Here is a 21,214-nt window from a genome sequence, read left to right as displayed (position 1 = left end):
TAATAATAACAATAATTATGGTATTGGTTAAGCACTTACTATGTGCAAACACTGTGCTGAGCACTGGAGTAGGGGATTCAATACCTGTTTTCCTTCCCTCTTAGACTGTGCACCCCATGTGGGACAGGGACTCTGTCCAATCTGATTAGTTTGGGTCTACCCCAGTGTTTGGCACATAGTATGCACTTAAATACCACAAATATTAATTATTACTATTCCTTTCAGACAACGTTTCCTCCACAAAATACGGTTTGGGGTTCGACCGGTTCACCAATGCACTAGTCTTGACTGTTTCTGGTTTCTTGTACTATGAATCAGGTACATAATTTGGGTTCATCAGCTTTCCAGATTCGCTCTGCTTCAAGCAATGACCTTCTTTTCCCATTTCACTAGCTGCTCTGTGCCGTATCACACACCACCTCTCCGGAGAGCTATTTATATCCGATGAACCGTCTACGCTCTGCTCAAGTCTGCTCTTCATCCTTCTCCAAAATTCCTAGGCCATTTACATATCACACACAGATACTATTACTGTCGAATACTGGTTCTGGGCCTTGGGATTTCACAACAAACACTGCTTACTCAGTTACCCCTCATTTAGTTGGGAAACTTAGACTCTCGGAAATCCAGCTGGCGATACCACCAATGTCCACATTAGCTGGAGAGGAGAGAAATCAATTCACCTGTAGGTTTTCTACCTGGCTTTAGTAGTATCGTGAATCTGTCATATTCTTATTAGTCCTTGTCTTCCATTTCGGGAAAGTGGCTGTTTTCTATATCAGTCAATGTTATTACTGTGCGCAGAGCACAGTACTAAGCGCGTAGGAGTTCAATACAATCGAGTTGGCAGACATTCCCTGCCCATAGTCAGCTTACAGTCTAGATACTTTGCTCTTCCAGCATGGCCCTGAAAGTCAGGCTACCTGAATCCTAATCCTGGGCTTCACTACTTGCCTCCTGTGTGACCTTGGGCAAGTCACTTGAGTTTGCTAAGCCTCAGTTACCTCATCTGTAAAAATGTGGACGGAATACCCGTTCTCCCTCCCTATTTCAGGCCAGGGACTGGGGCCAATCTCCTTACTTTAAATCTACCCCTGCTCCAGTGCTCGGCACATAGTAAGCCCTTAACAAATGCCATTACTTCAAGAGGACACCCCAGAGGGTGAGGTTTTTGCTTGGGGCTGGAGATGTACTTGAATAGACAGATGTAAACTAGCAGTCTCAACCACACGGCCTATCCACAGGCTGGCCTTCGCTGTCATCCATGGATATTTTTATCCAGCCTTTGGTGCTGTTTTGACTTATGCCTCCATCTCTTGATCCTCCCAAATCTTTGGCTCTCGACCAAAGATTTTCTGGCAGCTGTGTGGCCCAGAGATCCAACTGCAGTGGCTGCTTCCACCTCTCTCCTTGTTACCTGTCAGAAGCAGCATGGTCTAGTGGCAAGAGCACGGGCGTGGGAATCAGAGGACGTGAGTTCTAATCCCAGATCCACCACTTGTGTGCTGTGTGGTCTTGGGCAAGTCACTTCACTTCTCTGGGCTTCAGTAACCTCATCTGTAAAATGGGGATTAAGACTGTAAACTCCAAGAGGGACAGGGACTGTCTCCAACCTGATTATCTTGTATCTACCCCAGCACTTAGAACAGTGCCTGGCAAGTAAGCCTGGTGCAGGCAGGGATTGTGTCTCTTTATTGCTGAATTGTACTTTCCAAGCCATTAGTACAGTGCTCTGCACACAGTAAGCACTCAATAAATACGACTGACTGAATCAATCTCCCATTTACAGATGAGGTAACTGAGGCGCTTGCCCAAGGCCACTTGGCAGACAAGTGGTGGTTCAGGGATTAGAACTCGGGTCCTCTGACTCCTGGGTCCGTGCTCTTTTGACTAGGCCACACTGCTTTCAAAGAGGAACGGCATTCATTCCACCATAAGAATTACCAAAAAGAATTACTGGGAACATAAATCAAAGTTTCTGATGGATCTCAGCACAAGAGCCACCCCAGCCTGCTGCCAAATCTCCACCCCGGAGTCCTCTTCTCATTAGTCAAAAGCTGCCAGTGGCGGAAGACACGATTCCACATATTCAGCGAGGCTGACGCAGGCAGATTTAGTGGCAAAGCTTTCAGTCTCACTCTTGCTTGCTCTCTCACTCTTGCTCACTCTCTCATTCACGCTCACTCTCTCTGTCTCACCCTTTCTCTCTCTCTCTCACCAGGACCCTAATTTCCCCTTCGGGTAGGACAGAATGGACTCTTTTAGCCCACAGACACCTCTGTGAACTTCAAGCCACTGCACTAGCTGGACCCATATTTCGGACCCATAGATAATTCTCCTCAGGTTTAAGGCCTTGTTCCTTCTCCCCTGACATTTCAACGATGATAACCGCCAAGGATTTTGCCAACTATTTCACTATCTTGTGTCCAGAGGACATTTTACATACCAACATCCTCTTCCAAAGCATTTATTTATATGCACCTCTTTGCATGTCTAGCTACGGGTTGTACAAGGTGTGTTAAACTGTTAAAGGATGACTCTTCAGGAGCTGGCAATCCACTACAGGGAATAATGACAGGCTCTTAAAGCAAACAGACCAAAGAACTGACATTATTGAGACGCGCTTCCTCTATGTATGATCAAATGGGCAGGGGTGTACAGTGGAGAGGGGCTTGAATTGGACTCAGTAGGCCTTGTCCCCCACTTTCCCGAGGGAAACCCCAAGCTCAGGTCCATAGTCAATATCCAGGACAATCTCATCAATCCATCAATAGCATTTATTGAGCGCTGACTGGGTGTAGAGCACTGTACTAAGCGCTTGGGAGAGTATAACAGAGTTGGTCAACATGTCTTTATCCCACTCTGGCCTCCAGGATGGCGGCTCTAAAATGGAAGGGAAAAGGTGAATCCGGGAAAGATTGCCCAGGAGCCATTCTCTGGACCTTCAGCTCCTGTGAGCAGGGTTTCTAACGACTCTGAACTCCCCCAAGCGTTTAGTACAGTGTTCTGGAGACAGTGCTCAATAAATAGCATTTATTGATTGTTGAGAAAGCCAGATTTAATAATAATTACAGTATTTATTAAGTGTTTCCTATGTGCCAAGCACTGTATTAAGCACTGGGGTAGATTCTAAAATAATTATTTGGACACCATCCTTGTTCCCCCAGGAGGCCCACAGCCTAAGTAGGAAGGAGAACAGATACTGAATCCTTATTTTGCAGACGAGGAAACTGAGGCACACGGCAGTGCCTTGCCCAAGTCACACTGCAGGTCCTCTGACTCCCATGCCTGAACTCTTTCCACTAGGCCACGGTGCTTCCTAATAACAATAACAATAATAATGATGATAAGATTTGTTAAGCACTTACTATGTGCCAAGCACTGTAGTAAGCACTGGAGTAGATACAAGATAATCAGGTTGGACACAGTCCCTTCCCATATTATAATAATAATAATGTTGGTATTTGTTAAGCGCTTACTATGTGCCGAGCACTGTTCTAAGCGCTGGGGTAGACATAGGGGAATCAGGTTGTCCCACGTGGGGCTATATGGGCCTTACAGTCTAAGTAGGAGGAAGAACAGGTATTGAATCCTCATTTTTGCCAATGAGGGAACTGAGAAGTTAAATGACTTGCCCAGGGTCATACAGCAGACAAGTGGCAGAGCCAGGATTAGAACCCAGGTTCTCTGATTTATCAGACTAGGATTTATCAGTCCTAGTCTCTTTCTGCTAGGCCACACTGCTGAAATAGACTGATTATGAGAGTTAAGACGATGTGTTTTGTTGCTTTGTCTAATCATCTGTATATAGAGTTAGGGGTACACTTACCAAAATGTCCAGAGAGTGACCCGCTTTCAGTAGGTCAATCCCTTTTTTCGAGTGACATGTTCTCCAATGTGTTTGAAGAATGCACATGGCTCTTATTTTCAAAAATAAGGATCTTAAGCGCCCTGCATTTGAAATGCTGACATCTGGTGAATTTACAGTTGTCAATTTCAATTAAATGTAGCTTTTACTCAATGCACCTTTGTACGCACACGGTGCTGAGCGATTCTGTCAGTGGGTCTTACCAGGATGCTTAGTGCTTAAGTTGCCATTAAATCACATGAATCTCTGTTAGTCTTTGAAAATGTTACAGGTCGGAATGAGATCTGGAATTCCATAAGGAGGTTTTGGAATGCTAGAAGAAACATCCTGGCTAAATTGCTCTGTGGCCAATATGTGGTATAAATTCTCGTTCTGGGTGAGAGAGGATGAAAGATTTGAGGTTGTCGCATTTAGAACTCTAGAAAAGGAAGCAGTGTGGCCTAGTGGAAAGAGCATGGGCTTGGGTCAGAGGACCTAGGATCTAAGCCCAGCTCTGCTGCTTGTCTGCTTTGTGATCTTGGGCAAATCACGTAAGTGTCCGTGTCTCAGTTTCCTCAACTGTAAAAGGGGGATTCTATACCCATTCTCCCTCATAGGCTGTGAACTCCATTTGGGGCAGGGACTGTGCCCCATCCGATTAAATTGTATACACCGAAGTGCTTTAGAACAGTGTTTGACACACAGTAAGAGCTTAATAAATACCATACAAAACAACAATCTGGTCACTTTAACTGGACACCTTGGCCCCCAGGTTGAATGCTCAAAATAAAGGAGGAGTAATCGCCACTGAAACTTGGGAGACTACTGCGGCAGATACACCAGCATGGTGCATGATGTAAATCACCCAAGGAAAGAGGAGATCAAGGTTCAAGGAGGAAAAAAGGAAATTAGCCCCAGGCACCGAAAGCACCAAACATGTCAATAAATAATAATAATGGCATGCATTGTACTAAGTGCTGGTATAGATACAAGATATTCATTCAATCGTATTTATTGAGCGCTTACAATGTGCAGAACGCTGTCAGGTTGGACACAGTCCCTGTCCTATATGGAGCTCACAGTCTTAATCCCCATTTTACAGATGAGGGAATGGAGGCACAGAGAAGTAAAGTGACTTGCCCAAAGTCACACAGCTGACAATTTATGGAGCTGGGAATAGAACGCAGGTCCTTCTGACTCCCAGGCCCCTGCTCCATCCACAAGTCCAAGCTAGGGTGGCACCGTCCACAGTGGATCTGTCAGCCACACTTAGCACATAACCAATAGCCTAGTACCACCTTATTCAAGTTATGAAAACTATATGTATGTGGGAGCATATATAATATATATATACAACATATACATTTAAATACATACATAATTTAACTAAGATATGGTTCCACATTTAAAAAATATGCCTGTATCAATTACAAGTAGTCCTTGGATTTTCTAGACTGTAAACCCGGCGAGGGCAGGGATTGTCTCTCTTTATTGCTGAATTGTATTTTCCAGCTGCTTAGTACAGTGCTCAGCACACAGTAAGCACTCAATAAATAAATACGACTGAATGAATGAATGAACACAATTTGTTCCAGAGATCTGTCTTAAGTCAGAACACTGTAAAATTGGAATCATGTTTCAAATGGAGGATCAACATCAGGGAGCTGAAAATCTCCTGGGACAATAAGGTCGCATTTTCATTTTCTAATACATTTTACAGAGTACTGAAAAGGTAGGGCCATTTATAGTGAATTAATCAATCAATATGATTTGAGTGTTAACTTTATGCAGAGCACTATATTAACCTCTTGGGGGACTATAATAGTTCTACAGTTATTATTATTGGGAGTAGACATGATTCCTGTCTCAAGGAGTTTACAGTCTAGCAGAGGAGACAAACCCTAAAATAAATCACAGGGAGAAATGAGTTGGAGAAATGTGAGATTGAGGAGAATTAAGATACTAAGGCACAAAGGTTTGACCATAATAACAGTAATAATAACTATGGTATTTGTTAAGTGATAACTATGTGCCAGGCACTGTACTAACTGCTAGGAGATGCAAGGTAATTGGTTTGGACACTGTCCCTGACCTATATGGGGCTCGCAGTCTTAATCCCCATTTTACAGATAAGTTAACTTAGATGCAGAGAAGTGAAGTGACTTGCCCAAGGTCACACAGCAGACAAGTGCCAGAGCAGGGATTAGAACCCAGGTCCTCCAGCTCCCAGACCCCTGTTCTTTGCACTAGGCCACACTGCTTCTCTAGACATCCTGTGTTTACTGTTACCACATTTAATGCTTTTCCAAATTCAGGAAGTATCATTAATTTCTATTATCTGGCTGGAAAGACAAGCATGAAGTAATCATTTGAGCAGTTTTCAGAAAGCAAAGAATATTCCACCAGGTTTGCCCTGGATTGTATGACATTAGAATAATAAGCGCCATGTTGTCTTTTTGATGAATAGTCATAGATGACCTAGTTTTCATAAGGGAGAAAGAAGCTAGTTAAAAGCTTTAAAAAAAGGCTGTAGTTGGTTATGGATAGATTTCAATAGTCCTGCTCTGTGTATTCAAACATATTTGTGTTTTCTGATTTCCAGAGCAAAGTTCTCTCACGATTGCTGAATGTTTCTCAATGCATACAAAACTCAATCTGTGTTAGTATAAATTGACACACAGCATGCGTTTACTACACTAGCGAGTTATTTACCTGTTTATCTAAATGTTACGTGCCGCATATCCCCTTCTTCTTCATTTCTTAATCCAGGAAATGCCAAATTCCGGAAAGTTCCCCCGCCACAATGCCCGGGAGGATGCGGCTTTGGAGAAATACCCACGATTAACTCTGTACCATCAGCTCCCTCAGCTCCAGGATATATTAATAATTATGGTATTTGGTAAGCGCTTACTATGTGCCAAGCGCTGTTTTAAGCACCGGGGTAGATATAAGATAATTGGGTTGGACAAGGTCTCTGTCCCACATGGGGCTCATACTGTTAATCCCCATTTTACAGATGAGGAAACAAACACAGAGAACTTAAGTGACTTGCTCAAAGTTCATGTCCTCTGATTCCCAACCCCGTGCTCTGGCCACTAAGCCATGCTGCTATCCATTGGTTAAGGCTGGAGAAGCAGTGTGGTCTAGTGGATAGAACACACCCTGGGAGTCAAAGGACCTGTCTTCTAATCCTGGCTCCTCTGCTTGTCTGTTGGATGACCTTGGGCACCTCAGTTGCCTCAGTTAGCTCATCTGCAAAATGAGGATTAAATCCTCCTCCCTCCTACATAGTGAGTCCCGAATGGGACAGGGACTGTGTCCAACCTGATTAGCCTGTAACTACCCCAGAGTTTACTTAGTACAGTACCTGGGACATAGTAAGTGCTTAACAAATTTACTAAAAAAAAAAAGGTTTGCTTTGTGGATATCATTGTGGTCTCTTCCCCAACCCTGAAGGGTAATGGCAAGCTTCAACCCGAGGGCCTGGCCACCTGAAAGACAGTCCAGAACCTCCATTCCTTCCCAACACTGGGCCTGGCCTTGCTGTCTCCAGGGTGAACAATAAAAATAATAATGGAATGGTACTTTTTAAGCGCTTACGCTGTGCGAAGCACTGTTCTCAGCTCTGTGGTAAATACAAGTTAATCTGGTTGGACACGGTCCCTGTCTCACATGGGGTTCACATTCTTAATCCCCACTTTATAGATGAGGTAACTGAAGCTCAAGGAAGTTGAGTGACTTCCAGCAGACAAACGGCGGAGCCACGACTAGAACCTAGGTCCTTCTGACTCCTAAGCCTGTGCTTAGCTCACCAGCCACCAGCCCACATGATTTGTTGCCATCTGTTTAATGGATCTGCCCTAAAGGTTCCTGAATGGCCACCAGAATTCAATCTACTTCCTTTGACTTCTTTGCTACAACCCTCCCCCCTCCCCCCAAAAAAACCCGAATGCCGTCTTCCCCAGTACACCAGATAATCAGTGTTTTGACCCTTTTGACTATCGTTATTATTTTTATTATTATTCCTGGCATTTATTAAAGAGTGCCTAGCATAGTACCAGGCACCCCGAAGGACTACAAGGTAGACGATTGTGATCTGATAGTTCCTGATCCTCAAAGGATTCGTTATTTAAATGAGCAGAAAGGACTCCTCACAGAGCAAGGAGAATTGACTGAAAATAATAAGAGCAAATTAAAATGAGAAACTATCCAAAATTAGCATCATTAAACCATTCCCACCAAACAGTAGTCAGAGCAAACAGTCCTCAGACACCCCTTGCTCCAGGAGCTGATCCTTGATCCAAACTGCTCCAAATGTCCCAGTGGGATTCCTACAGTTCCGGAGGAGAGGGAGGGAGGGAGGGAAAAGTCACCCCCTTACCGCCACAAGGAGCTTACAGTCTGGAGAGGGAGATGCTCCCAGCTTAATTTACAGCACAGCCGGTTGGTTGCATTCTCACCTCGTGCCACCCATCAGTGATATTTATTGAACGCTTACTAATCCAACCGAATTAGCAGACACCAGTTCCCTGCTTATAACGAGCTTACAGTCCAGAGGGGAAGAAAGGCAGCAAAGGCCCTGACCTCCATGGTTAAGTAGCGTGGCTTAGTGGAAAGAGCTCAGCCGGGAAGTCGGGATATGGGTTCCGATCCCGGCTCCGCCGTATGTCTGCTGTGTGACTTCGGGGAAGTCATTTCACTTCTCTGGCCCTCGGCTACCTCATCTGGAAAATGGGGAAAGTGTGAGCCCCGTATGGGACAGGGACTGTGTTCAACCCAATATGCTTTTTTCTACCCCAGTGCTTAGAACAGTGCTTGGCACGTAGAAAGCGCTTAATGAGCGCCATAATAATAATTATCATTATTATTATTAAACCACATTCAGGACTAAACAAAAGCACATCGAGACCTCCATACTTTGGCTAATTTACCAAAGCTTCCAACCCCATTCGTTCATTCAATCATACGTATTGAGCGCTTATTGTGTACTAAGCACTTGGGAGAGTGCAACATAACAATAAACAGACACATTCCCTGCCCACAACGAGCCAGAGTTCAGGCACCTCCGAAGACAATTTCCCAGGTTGCGCATTTCCCACACAACAGAGACGCTACTTCATTCGTATAATCCGATTTATGATTCCATAAACCACACATGGTGAGGACCATACAGTGTGAAAGAGAACTTCTTAACAAAAGTGTACAGTGTTCCCCAGAGACCAGGGTGTGGCCGGAGGACTGAGGTTGAGTGGGAGAGAATGGAGTGAAAAGGCAGAGCCCTGTGGAGTCTGAGACACTCTTAAGCTCCAGATTCTTTCCTGGGACAGGGACTGTGCCCAACCCGATTGGCTTGTATCCATGATAGTGCTTAATACAGTGCCTGGCACATAGTAAGCACTTATACTTCTTCTTGAAATTGATTTTAGGATGTTTTCCTCCCTGGATGGCAAACTCCTGGAGGGCAAGGATTTTTCCACTCACTCTACTCTAATGGTATGGCATTTGTTAAGCGCTTACTATGCATCTGACACAGAGTAGACACTTGATTAAATACCACTGAAGTCTTCTTGAGCCCACTGTGGCAGGGATTGGTTCTCTTTGTTGCTGAACTGTACTTTCCGAGTGCTTAGTACAGTGCTCTGCACACAGTAAGTGCTCAATAAATACGATTGAACGATTAAATGAATATAAAATGACCTAATTTTTAAAAGGGAACAAGGGGAATGATCGCCACTATTCAGATAAGGTAACAGAGGCACAGAGAAGTTAAGTGACTTGCCTTTGGTCACACAGGAGACAAATGGCAGAGCTGGGCTTAAAAAACCAAGTAGCCTCACTCACAGCCCTGTGCTCTTTCCACTATGCTAACCAGGATCGTGAAAGGGAATGCTTTGCTTAAACGTTTCCCTCAATTAAAAATAAAAACCCGAACAATAAAAATAGCCCTCAGAAATGCAATTCCTGTCAATAGAAGTTTTTCCCCAAAGCCCTGCTTCCCCTCGCAAGAGTTCCTGAGAATTTCCCGCCACTCAGAAGTGTCTGCTTGATGACTTTTGTATGCTCGGGTATCGCAAATAAAGATTCCCGCCTCGCATTTCTGCTTCTCGGGTTTCATCTGGACTACTCTTGTGCAGGTGCCAAGAAAGATGGCATCAGTGACACATTCACCCCTCCCAACCCCCACCCCTGGAGTACTGATGACCCCAGGAAAGGAATAAAAGTTATACCTACTGTGACCTGGGAGGAATCTAGAAACTGTAGGCCGAAGTAATCCGTTTCCACGAGGTCCAGGTGATATACAATCTGATCAAACAAATCTTGACCTTTGGCATTTTTCTGGAATACAAAAGGGTCAAAGACAGGGGATTCAGATGGGGGTCATTTGTGCTAAGGTCACTGGCCAGGAAATTTTCTAGAGAGAAAAGTTAAGACATCTGCCCTCTGGGTGAGTCAGTGTCATATTAGAGACATGGCTCTTTAAGAACCCAGCTTCCCAGGGTTTCCGAAATAGAAGTCATACAGCACTCAGTCCAAGATGTTCTCACTTGTCTTCTTCTTTCATTTGCATTTATTGAGTGCTTACTATGTGCAAAGCACTGTACTAAGCACTTAGCACTGTTCTTCTTGAAGGCACATCTCTTCCAAGAGGCCTTCCCTGACTAAGCCCCCCTTTCCTCTTCTTCCTCTCCTTTCTGTGTCAACTTGCCTTGCTCCCTTTATTCATTCCCCCCATCCCAGCCCCCCATCATGTCCATATCTGTAATTTATTTATTTCTATTAACATCTATCTCCCCCTCTAGACTTAAACTCACTGTGGCTAAGGAAAGTGTCTTTTACTGTTATATTGTACTCTCCCAAGTGCTTAGTACAGTGCTTTGCGCCTAGTGAGCGCTCAGGAAAAACGAATGAATGAGCAAAAGGGGCTCTGAATGGTCACCCAGAAGAACTACATAACTCACTGGGGTCTGGCGGCTGTTTACCTTTCCTCTATTAGCCTCCATTGCCTTGCTTAGCATTGTGTTCCAGTATCAAGAAATTGCTTTGCTTGTCCCACCCTTGTTGCAAATTAACGCTGCTCCTCCAGTGCTCCCCCCACCCCCTAATGTCCCAATTTCTCCCACTATCCCTTCATCAGGACGAAGACCTTGATTCGATCCCCTCTCAACCTTCTCCTCCGAGTCAGAAGAACTTATTCCATATAGGAAAATGTAAGTCCCCCAAAGGGTTGATTGCCTATGCCAAGGGAAACACATGGTGGCTTAAATAAGAACAGCCTTACTGCTCAAAAATGATGATGATAATGATGAGGATAACCATCGTAATAGTGATAATAATGATACTGTATGTTAAGTGCTTAACTATGGACCAAAAGCAGTGGGGTAGATACAAGGTTATTATTATTACCATTGTATTTGCTGGGTGCTTACTATGAGTCAAACATCGTTCTAAGTGCTGGAGTAGATACAAATCTTTGAACTATAATTTTGTTGTGGGCAGGGCATGTGTCTGTTTATTGTTATATTGTACACTCCAAAGCACTTAGTACAGTGCTCTGCACACGGTAAGCGCTCAATAAATACTATTAAATGAAAGTTAATTTAGGATGGACACACTCCCTGCCCCGCATAGGGCTCAGAGTCTACATAGGAGGGAATAGGGTTGAATCTCCATTTTACAGTTGAGGAAACCAAGGTACAGAGAAGTGAAGTGACTCACCTAAGGTCACACAGCACATAAGTGGCGAAGCCTGCATTAAACCCCAGGACCTTCCAAGTCCCCACTAAAACACTGTTTACCTGCTTAAAAATTCACTTCAGGGAAAGTCATGGGTCTGAAAATCTAACAGTCAATGGTAATGATTGAGGGCTTACTATGTGCACAGCGCTGTATTAAGCACTCGGGAGAGTACAAAACAACAGAATTAGCAGCCATGTTCCCTGCCCATAATGAGTTTAGAGTCTAGAAAATGAGCACATTTATCAGATTTACTGTTGACATGGTCACAGTACGAAAGGCACGATACAGGCAAAACAGCAAAGCTACTCTGACTTAAAAAAGGAAACCCAAAGAATTATGAACATGCTTCTTTTCCAGTTGATCTGTACACAGTAAGGATTAATAAAAGACCCTTTTAACAAGTTCAGACATACTAAGAGCTCTCCTCTAGACTGTAAACTCCTTGTGGGCAGGAAACATGTCTACCAACTTTGTTATACTGTACTCTCCCAACTGTTTTGTTCGGTGCTCTGCAGGCAGTAAGCACTTGATATAAGTGCTTGATCAACTGATCATCCAAAATCCATAATTTAAGGTCCAATTCAACCTTTCCTTTGTGCCCCAAAGTTCACATCTGACCTCTGCTTACCTAGCTAGAAGTCTGCCAGAATGACTCTTCCTCCATGGCCCCGGCCATGAAAGAGTTACAAGGAATGAAGAATTAGAATATAAGACCTGCTTTTTGCAAACCACTTCCACTCTAGATGTCCTACCTTAGAAACCCCAGTAGCCATCAATCAATGGTATTTATTAAGCGCTTACTGTAGTGCAGACCATCTTTCAAATCTCCTAGGGCCAGTCCCCTGGTGATGCCAATTCTACATTCCTGGAATTCTGATCCAAGATCAGGTGATTTTTAAAAATCCTTTTTTTTTTTAAAAAAAAAAACACAGAGCCTGATTTGTTCCATAAGATTTGACCAGTGTGACACCACGGGAAGCAACATGGCCTACTGGAGAGAGCATGGGCCTGGGAGCCAGATAACCTGGATTCTAATCCCAGCTCTGCCACTTGTCTGATGTGTGACCCTGGGGAAGTCACTTGACTTCTCTGTGTCCCACTTTCCTGAAAAATGGGGATTCATTACCTGTTCTCCCTCTCGCTTAGACCATGAGCCCCTGTGGGAAGGGGACTGTGTGCAACCTGATTACCTTGTATCTACCCCGGCACTTAGAACAGTGTTTGACACTCAGTAAATGCTTAACAAATAGCATAAAAAAGTCCACCTATGGCCTGAATGGATCATCATAATTTGTATTCCAACCACAAAGAAGTCAGTTATCCTGCTGTATAATTGGAGAACTCTACAATCTTCCCTTCTCCTGTGCAAAATGCATTTCTATACCAAAACTTACAAGGACCCTAGTTCTCATAGATGGTATTTGTTAGGTGTCTTTTATGTGCCAGGCACTGTACTAAGCACTGAGGTAGATACAAGCTAATCAGGTTGGACACAGTCCCTGTCCCACTGTCTTCATTTCCATTTTTCCAGTGAGGAAAGTGAGACACAGACAAGTGACGTGACGGGATCTTGGGCACACAGCAGTCAAATGGCGGAGGCAAGATTAGAACCCAGATCCTTCTAACTCCCAGGCCCGGGCTCTATCCACTAGACCTTGCTTCTTTATATCTAGGCAAGAACTTGAAAATATGGGGTCATTTGATAGATCTGACTTCAGAAAAATGGATTTTGAGTGCATGTGACTGAGGGTAAACTGCTTCCCCGAAAGACAAGCCGAAAAGTATTTTGATACTTGTTAGCGGCTCTGGTAACAGGATGGGAGAGAGAAAGAAAAGACAGAAACAAGAAACAAGATGCTAAATAACAACTTTGGATTAGAGCTGATTATCATCATCAGGAGTGCCTCATCTACCTTCAAAACCTTATAATTCTGTTGTACTGAATAAGTACTTACTGTGCTGATGTAACAACTGACACAAAAATACAAATTGTCAATTCTATGGTGTTTCCAGTGCCAATGTGTGGATCTGAAAGCTGGATGGTGAAAAAACAAGATAGAAAAAGCACTGATTCTTTTGAAATGTGGTGTTGGAGAAGGCTTTTGTGAATATCTAGGAATGCCCGAAAGACAAACAAATGGGTTTGGCGGCAAATTAAGCCAAAGTGGTCTTTGGAAGGCCAAATAATTCGACTTAGACTTAGCATATTTTGGACACATCATCAGGAGGATTGATTTTCTGGAGAAGACACTAATGCTAGGAAAAGTCCAGGGAAAACGGGAAGAGGTAGACCGGCAGCTAGATGGATAGAAACCATAACAACGGTAACGGAAGAACCGTTAACAAGGTTATGGATTATGGCAGAAGACGGGACATTCTGGAGAAAATATATCCAGAGAGACTCTATGAATTGGAAACGATTTGACGGCAGTTAATAAGCACTTAATACAGTGCTTTGTACATGGAAAATGCTCAATAACATTGATTAAAATCCCACCTCCTCCAAGAGGCCTTCTCCGACTAAGACCTCACCTCCCCTATTCTCACCCCTTTCTGTCACCTTTATTTGCCCCCTTTATTCATCCCTCCCTCAGCCCCACAGGCACTTATGGCAGGCAAGAGAAACAGCATGGACTAACAGAGCATGAGCCGGGAGTCAGAAGGACCTGCGTTCTAATCCCAACTCTGCCACAAGTCCACTGTGTGTGACCTGGAGCAAGTCAGTTCACTTCTCTGGGCCTCAATTGCCTCATCTGGAAAATGGGGATTGAGACTGTGAGCCCCATGTAGGATAGCGACTGTTTCCAACCCGATTAACTTATATCTACCCCAGTACTTAGAACAGTGCTTGCCACATAGTAAGCGCTTAACAAGTACCATTACTACATTACTATTATTATTCTACAGGAGTCGGACAGTCCAGTGGAATACAACATCCCGGAATATGGGGGAGAGGGGAGAGGGAAAGAGAGGTTGGACTTAGGGATGTTTATAAGCCATTCCGATCTGATTAGTATCGGGAGGGTAGGTTTTGGAAGGCACTCTGGCAGAGACAGAAAAGAATCAGAAATCACCTTTTTTATGCCTATCAACTCAACGCATTACAACAAAATGCTGACTTAATCGCATATCATGCAAATGCATTCAAATGTCAACCAAAGGGAGAGATGTGTCAGGCACATACGTTATCGAGCTCATACACATTTTATTCATTTCAAGGGCTAGAGGTGATACGCGAAACTGCCGTAATTTCCTTTCAAGTTGGAACACGTCGAGGCGCTTTTATACTCCTCTAAAAATAGCATGCAGCACCTTTCATACACTTTCTCATCCAACCTTTTTGCTTTCTTTCTTTCTTTTGTTTTTTTATTAAGAGCACTTTCCACATTGGTCATGGGCCAAATTTAGCTTCTAGCTGGATACACCCTGTTTCACCCACACCACTCACACCCATTAGCTGCAAAGGAGAACCAGGGAATGTAGGCCAATATCAGCTGAATTTTCTGTAAACAACAGCCACCACCTTTGACCTGGGGTCCTTTTTTGCAGTGCCATGACAACAGCATGTTTGCATTTATATAAGATGTTTGGGGAGGGAGAAATCTCCCGGGACTGTGCCTAAACCTAAGTGATTTTTATCTGGAGCCGAAACCGGCTTTCACAATTGCGTAAGATTTCAACCTTCCTCAAGCCTGGCCTCCATGTTTAGGAGGCCTGAATCTCTTCTGAGCCCATCCGGTACCTGAGCTTCTAGAAGAAGCAGTGTGGCCTGGTGGAAAAAGCCCAGGCCTTGGAGTCGGAGGACCTCATTCAATAGTATGTATTAATTTATTACTGTGTTCAGAGCACTGTACTATGCTCTTGAGAGAGTACAGTGTTACAATAAACAGACCCATTCCCTACTCACAATGAGCTTCCAGTTTAGAGGGGGAGAGGGACATGAATAGAAATAAATAAATTACAGATACATACATAAGTGCTTTGAGGTCGGGAGGTGGGGATGAATGAAGGGAGCAAGTCAGGGCGACGCAGAAAGGAGAGGGAGAAGTGGAAAGGAGGGCTTAGTCAAGACAGCTCATCGTGGGCAGGGAATGTCACTGTTTACTGTTGTATTGTACTTTCTCAAGTGCTTAGTACATTGCTCTGTGCACAGTAAGTGCTCAATAAATACAAGTGAATGAACAGAAGTTCTCTTGAAAGAGATGTCCCTTCAAAAAGCCTTTGAAAAGGGAGAGAGTAATTGTTGGATTTGAGGAGGGAGGGCATTCCAGGCCAGCCCTGGGTTCTAATCCCGACTCCACCGCTTGTCTGCTGTGAGGCCTAGGGAAAGTCACTTCGCTTCTCTGTGCCTTCAGTCACCTCATCTGTAAAATGAGGATTAAGACTGTGAGTCCCATATGGGACAGGGGCTGTGTCCAACCTGATTACCTTGTAACTACTCCAGTGCTTAGAAAATTGCCTGGCACAAACTAAAGTGCTTAAAAAATGTCATAAAAAGAAAGGAAGGGGCATGGATTCTGGCCACCGGTTTAGCTGGCAGAGGCCACCTGGATTCACTCCATCGCCACTCCTCTGATGGCACGTGGGATTTTTGTGAAGCGGGAAAATAAGGACAGAAGACTCAATGCAGATTTTGTTCCGCATAGACAACGCCCTACGAGCTCCTAAGTCCTTTCCAGGCACTTTTTGCAAGCTCCCTGGCTGTTGGAAAAGACAATCCCCTCAGGGCGTCTGAAGCACCAAACAGAAATGTGGAGGAAAGAAGAAGGCCAACTGAAGGGATTTTTCTTGGGGAGAGGGGGCCTGGTATGGCCAGGGGACACAGAAGGCTGATAGCAAAACCACCCCTCAGTGAGCAGAAAGGCACAGCGAGGAAATTGGCACATGATTCCTGTCCACGTCCTCAAGCCCAGGCCTGGTGCCAGAACAAATGCCAACGCCGTGTGTGTGATAAATTCCAGGCCGCCTGGCCTGAAATTTCTCAGTGACAGAGGGGAGCGGAAGGCCAGCTACCGCTGAAGGGGTCGATACTTTCTCAGTTTGATCCCCAGCCTTCCAACGTGCAGCCCGAGTCCCACCCCCAAAATCAGGGTCTGTGAGGGGCTGCTCCCCCATCTTAGCCTCCAACTACCTACTGAGAAAAATCACTTTCAAACGCAGGCCCTTCTGCCCAGGATCTTTTACAATGGAGGCTGAGGAGACCAGCCGAGAAAGGGGACGTGGCACTGGGCAATCATTCATTCATTCATTCAATCATATTTATTGAGCACTTCCTGAGTGTAGAGCACTGTACTACGTGCTTGGGACAGTTCAATGTAACAATAAACAGACACATTCCCTGTGCACAATGAGCAATCAAATGGTATTTACTGAGAGCTTACCGTGGGCAGAGAAATCAATCAGTGGTAACTATTGAGCACTTACTGTGTGCAGAGCACTGTATTAAACGCTTGGGAGTCTATGGTATAACACTATAATAGAGTTGGGAGACACTTTCCCTACCCAAAAAGAGCTTGTTGTTCCTCCTACTTAGACTATGAGCCTCATACGGGACCTTCATTCTTTGTCTCATTCAATCGTACTTATTGAGTGCTTGCTGTGTGCAAAGCACTGTACTAAGCAAGTGGAAGAGTACACTATAAACAGATACATTCCTTGCCCACAACGAGTGTAGAGTCTAGAGGGAGTTTACGGTCCATCCTATTTAACTTGTATCAATCCCAGTGCTTAGAACAGTGACTGGCACATAGTAAGCACATAAGAAAAATTACAGATATGTACATAAATGCTGTGGGGCTTGGCTTAAACTGTCAAGTATCTTGAGCCCTGCTTGCAGTAATATCTGCACCAAAACTGCCACCTTTTGGAGCAAGAGGAAGCAGTTTTTCCTTTTAAAATACAGATTAAGGATCGCAGTGAAGTTCCTTAATTTCTCACCGGAGGAGCTTTCAAAGTTTCCTAGTGCTAATGAGTCTTCTCTGTCACCAGCCTTCAAATGTTTCCCTTTCATCCCCACCCACTCTTTCCAAGGGTTTGCCAACTTCTGTGGCTGACAGTAAGCAATAATTTTCACATAATGTCTCCAATTACAGGCTAGACTCCTTACTGATTGTGTGTACTGTGGTTATATAAAAGCTTGTTCTGGGAATTCTAACTCCTAGCTTCATATCCAGGGCAGGGAAGAGATGGAGCCTATGGTTGGCTCAGTAAGGAGCCTGGGTCCAGCAATAAATCAATCAGTGGTTCCCTCTCGAGCGCTTAATACAGTGTTCTGCACACAGTAAGCACTCCTACTTAGGCTGTGAGCCCCACGCGGGACAGGGACTGTGTCCGACCTAATTCACTTGTACCTATCCCAGTGCTTATTTTTTGAGGTGAAGTGACTTGCCTAAGGCCACACACAGCAGACATGTGGAGGAGCCGAGATTAGAACCCAGGTCCTTCTGACTTCCAGGCCCGAGCTTTATCCACTAAGCCATGCTGCTTCTTTAAGTGCTCAAGAAATAGCAACTGACTGACTCATTGCTAGAGAGCTGGCCGAGTTTCTGAATTTCACTGTGGGGATTGTGTCTTGTCATTTGAAGTGCAGTCTGACAAGCAGGGATTGTCATGAAAACCTCTCAAGAAACTGGAGAGTGGGTGTGGTCCTCGACCATGAGCTCAGTTGTAAAAATAACGATAATAATAGTAATAATTGTATTTAGTGCTTACTATGTGTCAAGCACTGTTCAAAGAGCTGTGGTAGATACAAGATAATCAGGTTGGACATATTCATTCATTCGATCGTATTTATTGAGCGCTTACCGTGTGCAGAGCACTGTACTAAACACTTAGAAAGTACAGTTCAGCAACAAAGAGAGACAATCCCTGTCCACAGCGGGCTCACAGTCTAGAAGGGGGGAGACAGACATCAAAACAAGTAAACAGTCATTAATATAAATAAATAGAATTATAGCTATGTACATATATATACAGCCCCTTTCCCCCGTGGGACTCACAGTCTTAATCCCCACTTTCCAGATGAGAGGACTGCGGCACAGAGCAGTGAAGTCAATAAGTTGATCGTATTTATTGAGCGCAGCACTGTACTACGCGTTTGGGAGAGTACAATACAACAGGAAACAGACACACTCCCTGCCCACAATGAACTTATAGTCTAGAGGGCCAGACAGACAATAATAGAAATAAATATCCTAACCACACAGTCTTGCCCAAGGTCAAGCAGCAAACCAGCGGCGGAGCCGGCTTTAGAACCCAGGTCCGGCTGACTCCCAGGCTCTTGATCTACTAGGCCACGCTGCTTCCCACTTTGTCCCCTCCCCTCATCCCGTGGTTTTATAGACAATGATGCCCCACTGGGCTTTCACCACACCCTGTCTGTCGATCTCCCAGAAGCCTATTTGGTTTACCAATTCTTTGTCTACGTAGACATTATTGACATGTTGCCCGGGCAGGAGAATGGAGTCACTGTATTAAATTCTCTGTTGCCAATGAAAACCTATGGTGTGTGTATGTTCCCTGGGGATGAGCTTATTGTCCTTCTGAGCACTGAGCTTGACTCTACAAAGTGATTTGGTATTATCTGTCCGTTTCCTCAGGTACAAGGGGCTAAAAGAAGGGGGCATGAAAGCAAACGGGGTGTGGAGATCCTGTCGTATGGACCCAGAGGGCCCCAGCAAACCCTGGCTACCGTGTTTGACGTGTTTTTCTGGTGAAAGGTTCTGCGGGAATCAATCAATCATATTTATTGAATGTTTACTGTGTACCGAACGCTGGACTAAGCACTTGGGAGAGTGCAATATAATGGAGTCGGTAGACCAGTTTCCTGTCCACGAGGAGTTTACAGGCTAGAGGGAAGGCTGTGTGGCCTAGTGATGATGATAGTATTTAAGCACTTACTATGTACCAAGCACTGTTCTAAGCGCTGGAATAGATACAAGGTAATCAGGTTGTCCCCCGTGGGGCTCACCGTCTTAATCCCCATTTTACAGATGAGGTAACTGAGGCACAAAGAAGTGAAGTGACTTGCCCAAAGTCACCCAACTGACAAGTGACGGAGCTGGGATTAGAACCCACGACCTCTGACTCCCAAGCCCGTGCTCTTTCCACTAAGCCATGCTGCTTCCCTAGTGGATAGAGCACTGGCCTGGGAGTCAGAGGGTCCTGGGTTCTAATTCCCGTTCTGCCACTTGTCTGCTGTGTGACCTCAGGCAAGTCACTTAAGTTTTCTAGGTCTCAGTTATCTCATCTCTAAGTTCTTAACTACCATAATGATGATTATTATGAGTCTGCAGAGAGGTGGGTCTCCAGAGTCCCCTTCAAATGCACCTTGATGTCATGTGCATTTCAAGCTAGTCACTTTGTCCAAGGTCACCCTGAAACACTGGGCAAAGGGGGTTCCAAACTGCTCCCTGGAAGCCTTCTGCCACCAACAGATGCTCCAGACCCTTATTCCCGTGGCTTGACTCTCGTTCTGTCCCTCAATCTCATCTATCTTGCTGCTGACCTCTCGCCCACGTCCTGCCTCTGGCCTGGACGCTCGTCCCTCTTCATATCCGACAGACGTCACTCTCCCCACCTTCCAAGCCTTATTGAAGGCACCTCTCCTCCAAGAGGCCTTCCTCGACTAAGTCTTCATTTCCTCTTCTTCCACTCGTTCCCATGTCACCCTGATTTGCCCCATTTATTCACTGCTCCCTCAGCCTTATGTCCATATTGATCATTTATTTATTTCTATTAATGTCCGCCTCCCCCTCTATTCTCCTCTCAACTGTTAGTTCACTGTGGGCAGAGAGTTTCTATTATATTGTTACAGTGTATTCTCCCCAGGACTTAGTAGGGTTCTCTGCACACAGTAAGCGCTCAATAAATATGACTGATCGAGAGCTCATTGTGGGCAGAGAATACGACTGCCGACTCCGTTGAGGCGTACTCTCCCAAGCGCTTAGTACAGTGCTCTGCAACCAGTAAGTGCTCAATAAATACAACTGGTTGAACTCGAGGAAGAGGGATAAAGTTTCGGCAGGGGGTGGGGGAATCAACCCTGCGCCCGGATTACGGCTTCTGCGAAGAGAAACATAGACAGTCAGCCAGTCCGACAACCTTCATGAGTCTGTCATTCCCCCTCGGCGTGGAATGCTTCCTGCTTCTCCATCGCCTTACGCAACCTGTTTAGAAAATGGGCCTGTTGTTGGTATAGCACCGGCGGGCAAGCCTGAGGGGGACAGGCAGACTTCTGGCTTGGCAAGCCCGTCTTCTATCTTCCAATAATAATAATAATAATAATAATGCTATTTGTTAAGTACTTACTATGTGCCAGGCACTGTACTAAAGGCTGGGGTAGATACAAGCAAATCGGGTTGGACACAACCTGTGTCCTGCATGGGGCTCACAGTCTTAATCCCCACTTAATAGATGAGGTAACTGAGGCCCAGAGAAGTAAAGTGATTTGCCCAAGAACAAAGGGCAGACAAGTGGTGGAGCCGGGATTAAAACCCATGGCCTTCTGACTCCCAGGCCTGTGCTCTATCCACCGTGCCAGGCTGCTTCCCTCTCTAGAGTACCAGTCCAACCCCTGCCAGAGTACAATCAATCATAATAATAATAATGTTCGTATTTGTTAAGCGCTTA

General features: G+C 44.8%; 1 protein-coding gene across 7 annotated transcripts in view; it reads right to left on the bottom strand.

Annotated features, from left to right (window-relative positions):
* The window catches only part of EPB41L4B (erythrocyte membrane protein band 4.1 like 4B), a 114,730-nt gene that overhangs the window by 66,351 nt on the left and 27,165 nt on the right, over positions 1-21,214 (bottom strand). For all 7 annotated transcript variants that reach the window (XR_005659629.1, XR_005659630.1, XR_005659631.1 and 4 more), the window contains exon 2: positions 10,079-10,183. Coding sequence is in view for 3 of the 7 variants with exons in the window: in XM_039910668.1 (XP_039766602.1) it covers positions 10,079-10,183 (105 nt within the window). In the remaining 4 variants the exon portion in view is untranslated. The remainder of the gene's footprint in view (positions 1-10,078; positions 10,184-21,214) is intronic.

The sequence above is a fragment of the Ornithorhynchus anatinus genome, chromosome X3, assembly GCF_004115215.2.
Source record: "Ornithorhynchus anatinus isolate Pmale09 chromosome X3, mOrnAna1.pri.v4, whole genome shotgun sequence".
NCBI classification, from domain to species: domain Eukaryota; kingdom Metazoa; phylum Chordata; class Mammalia; order Monotremata; family Ornithorhynchidae; genus Ornithorhynchus; species Ornithorhynchus anatinus.
Note: the sequence above shows the minus strand (reverse complement) of the source record. Positions and strands in the feature narration are given on the sequence as shown.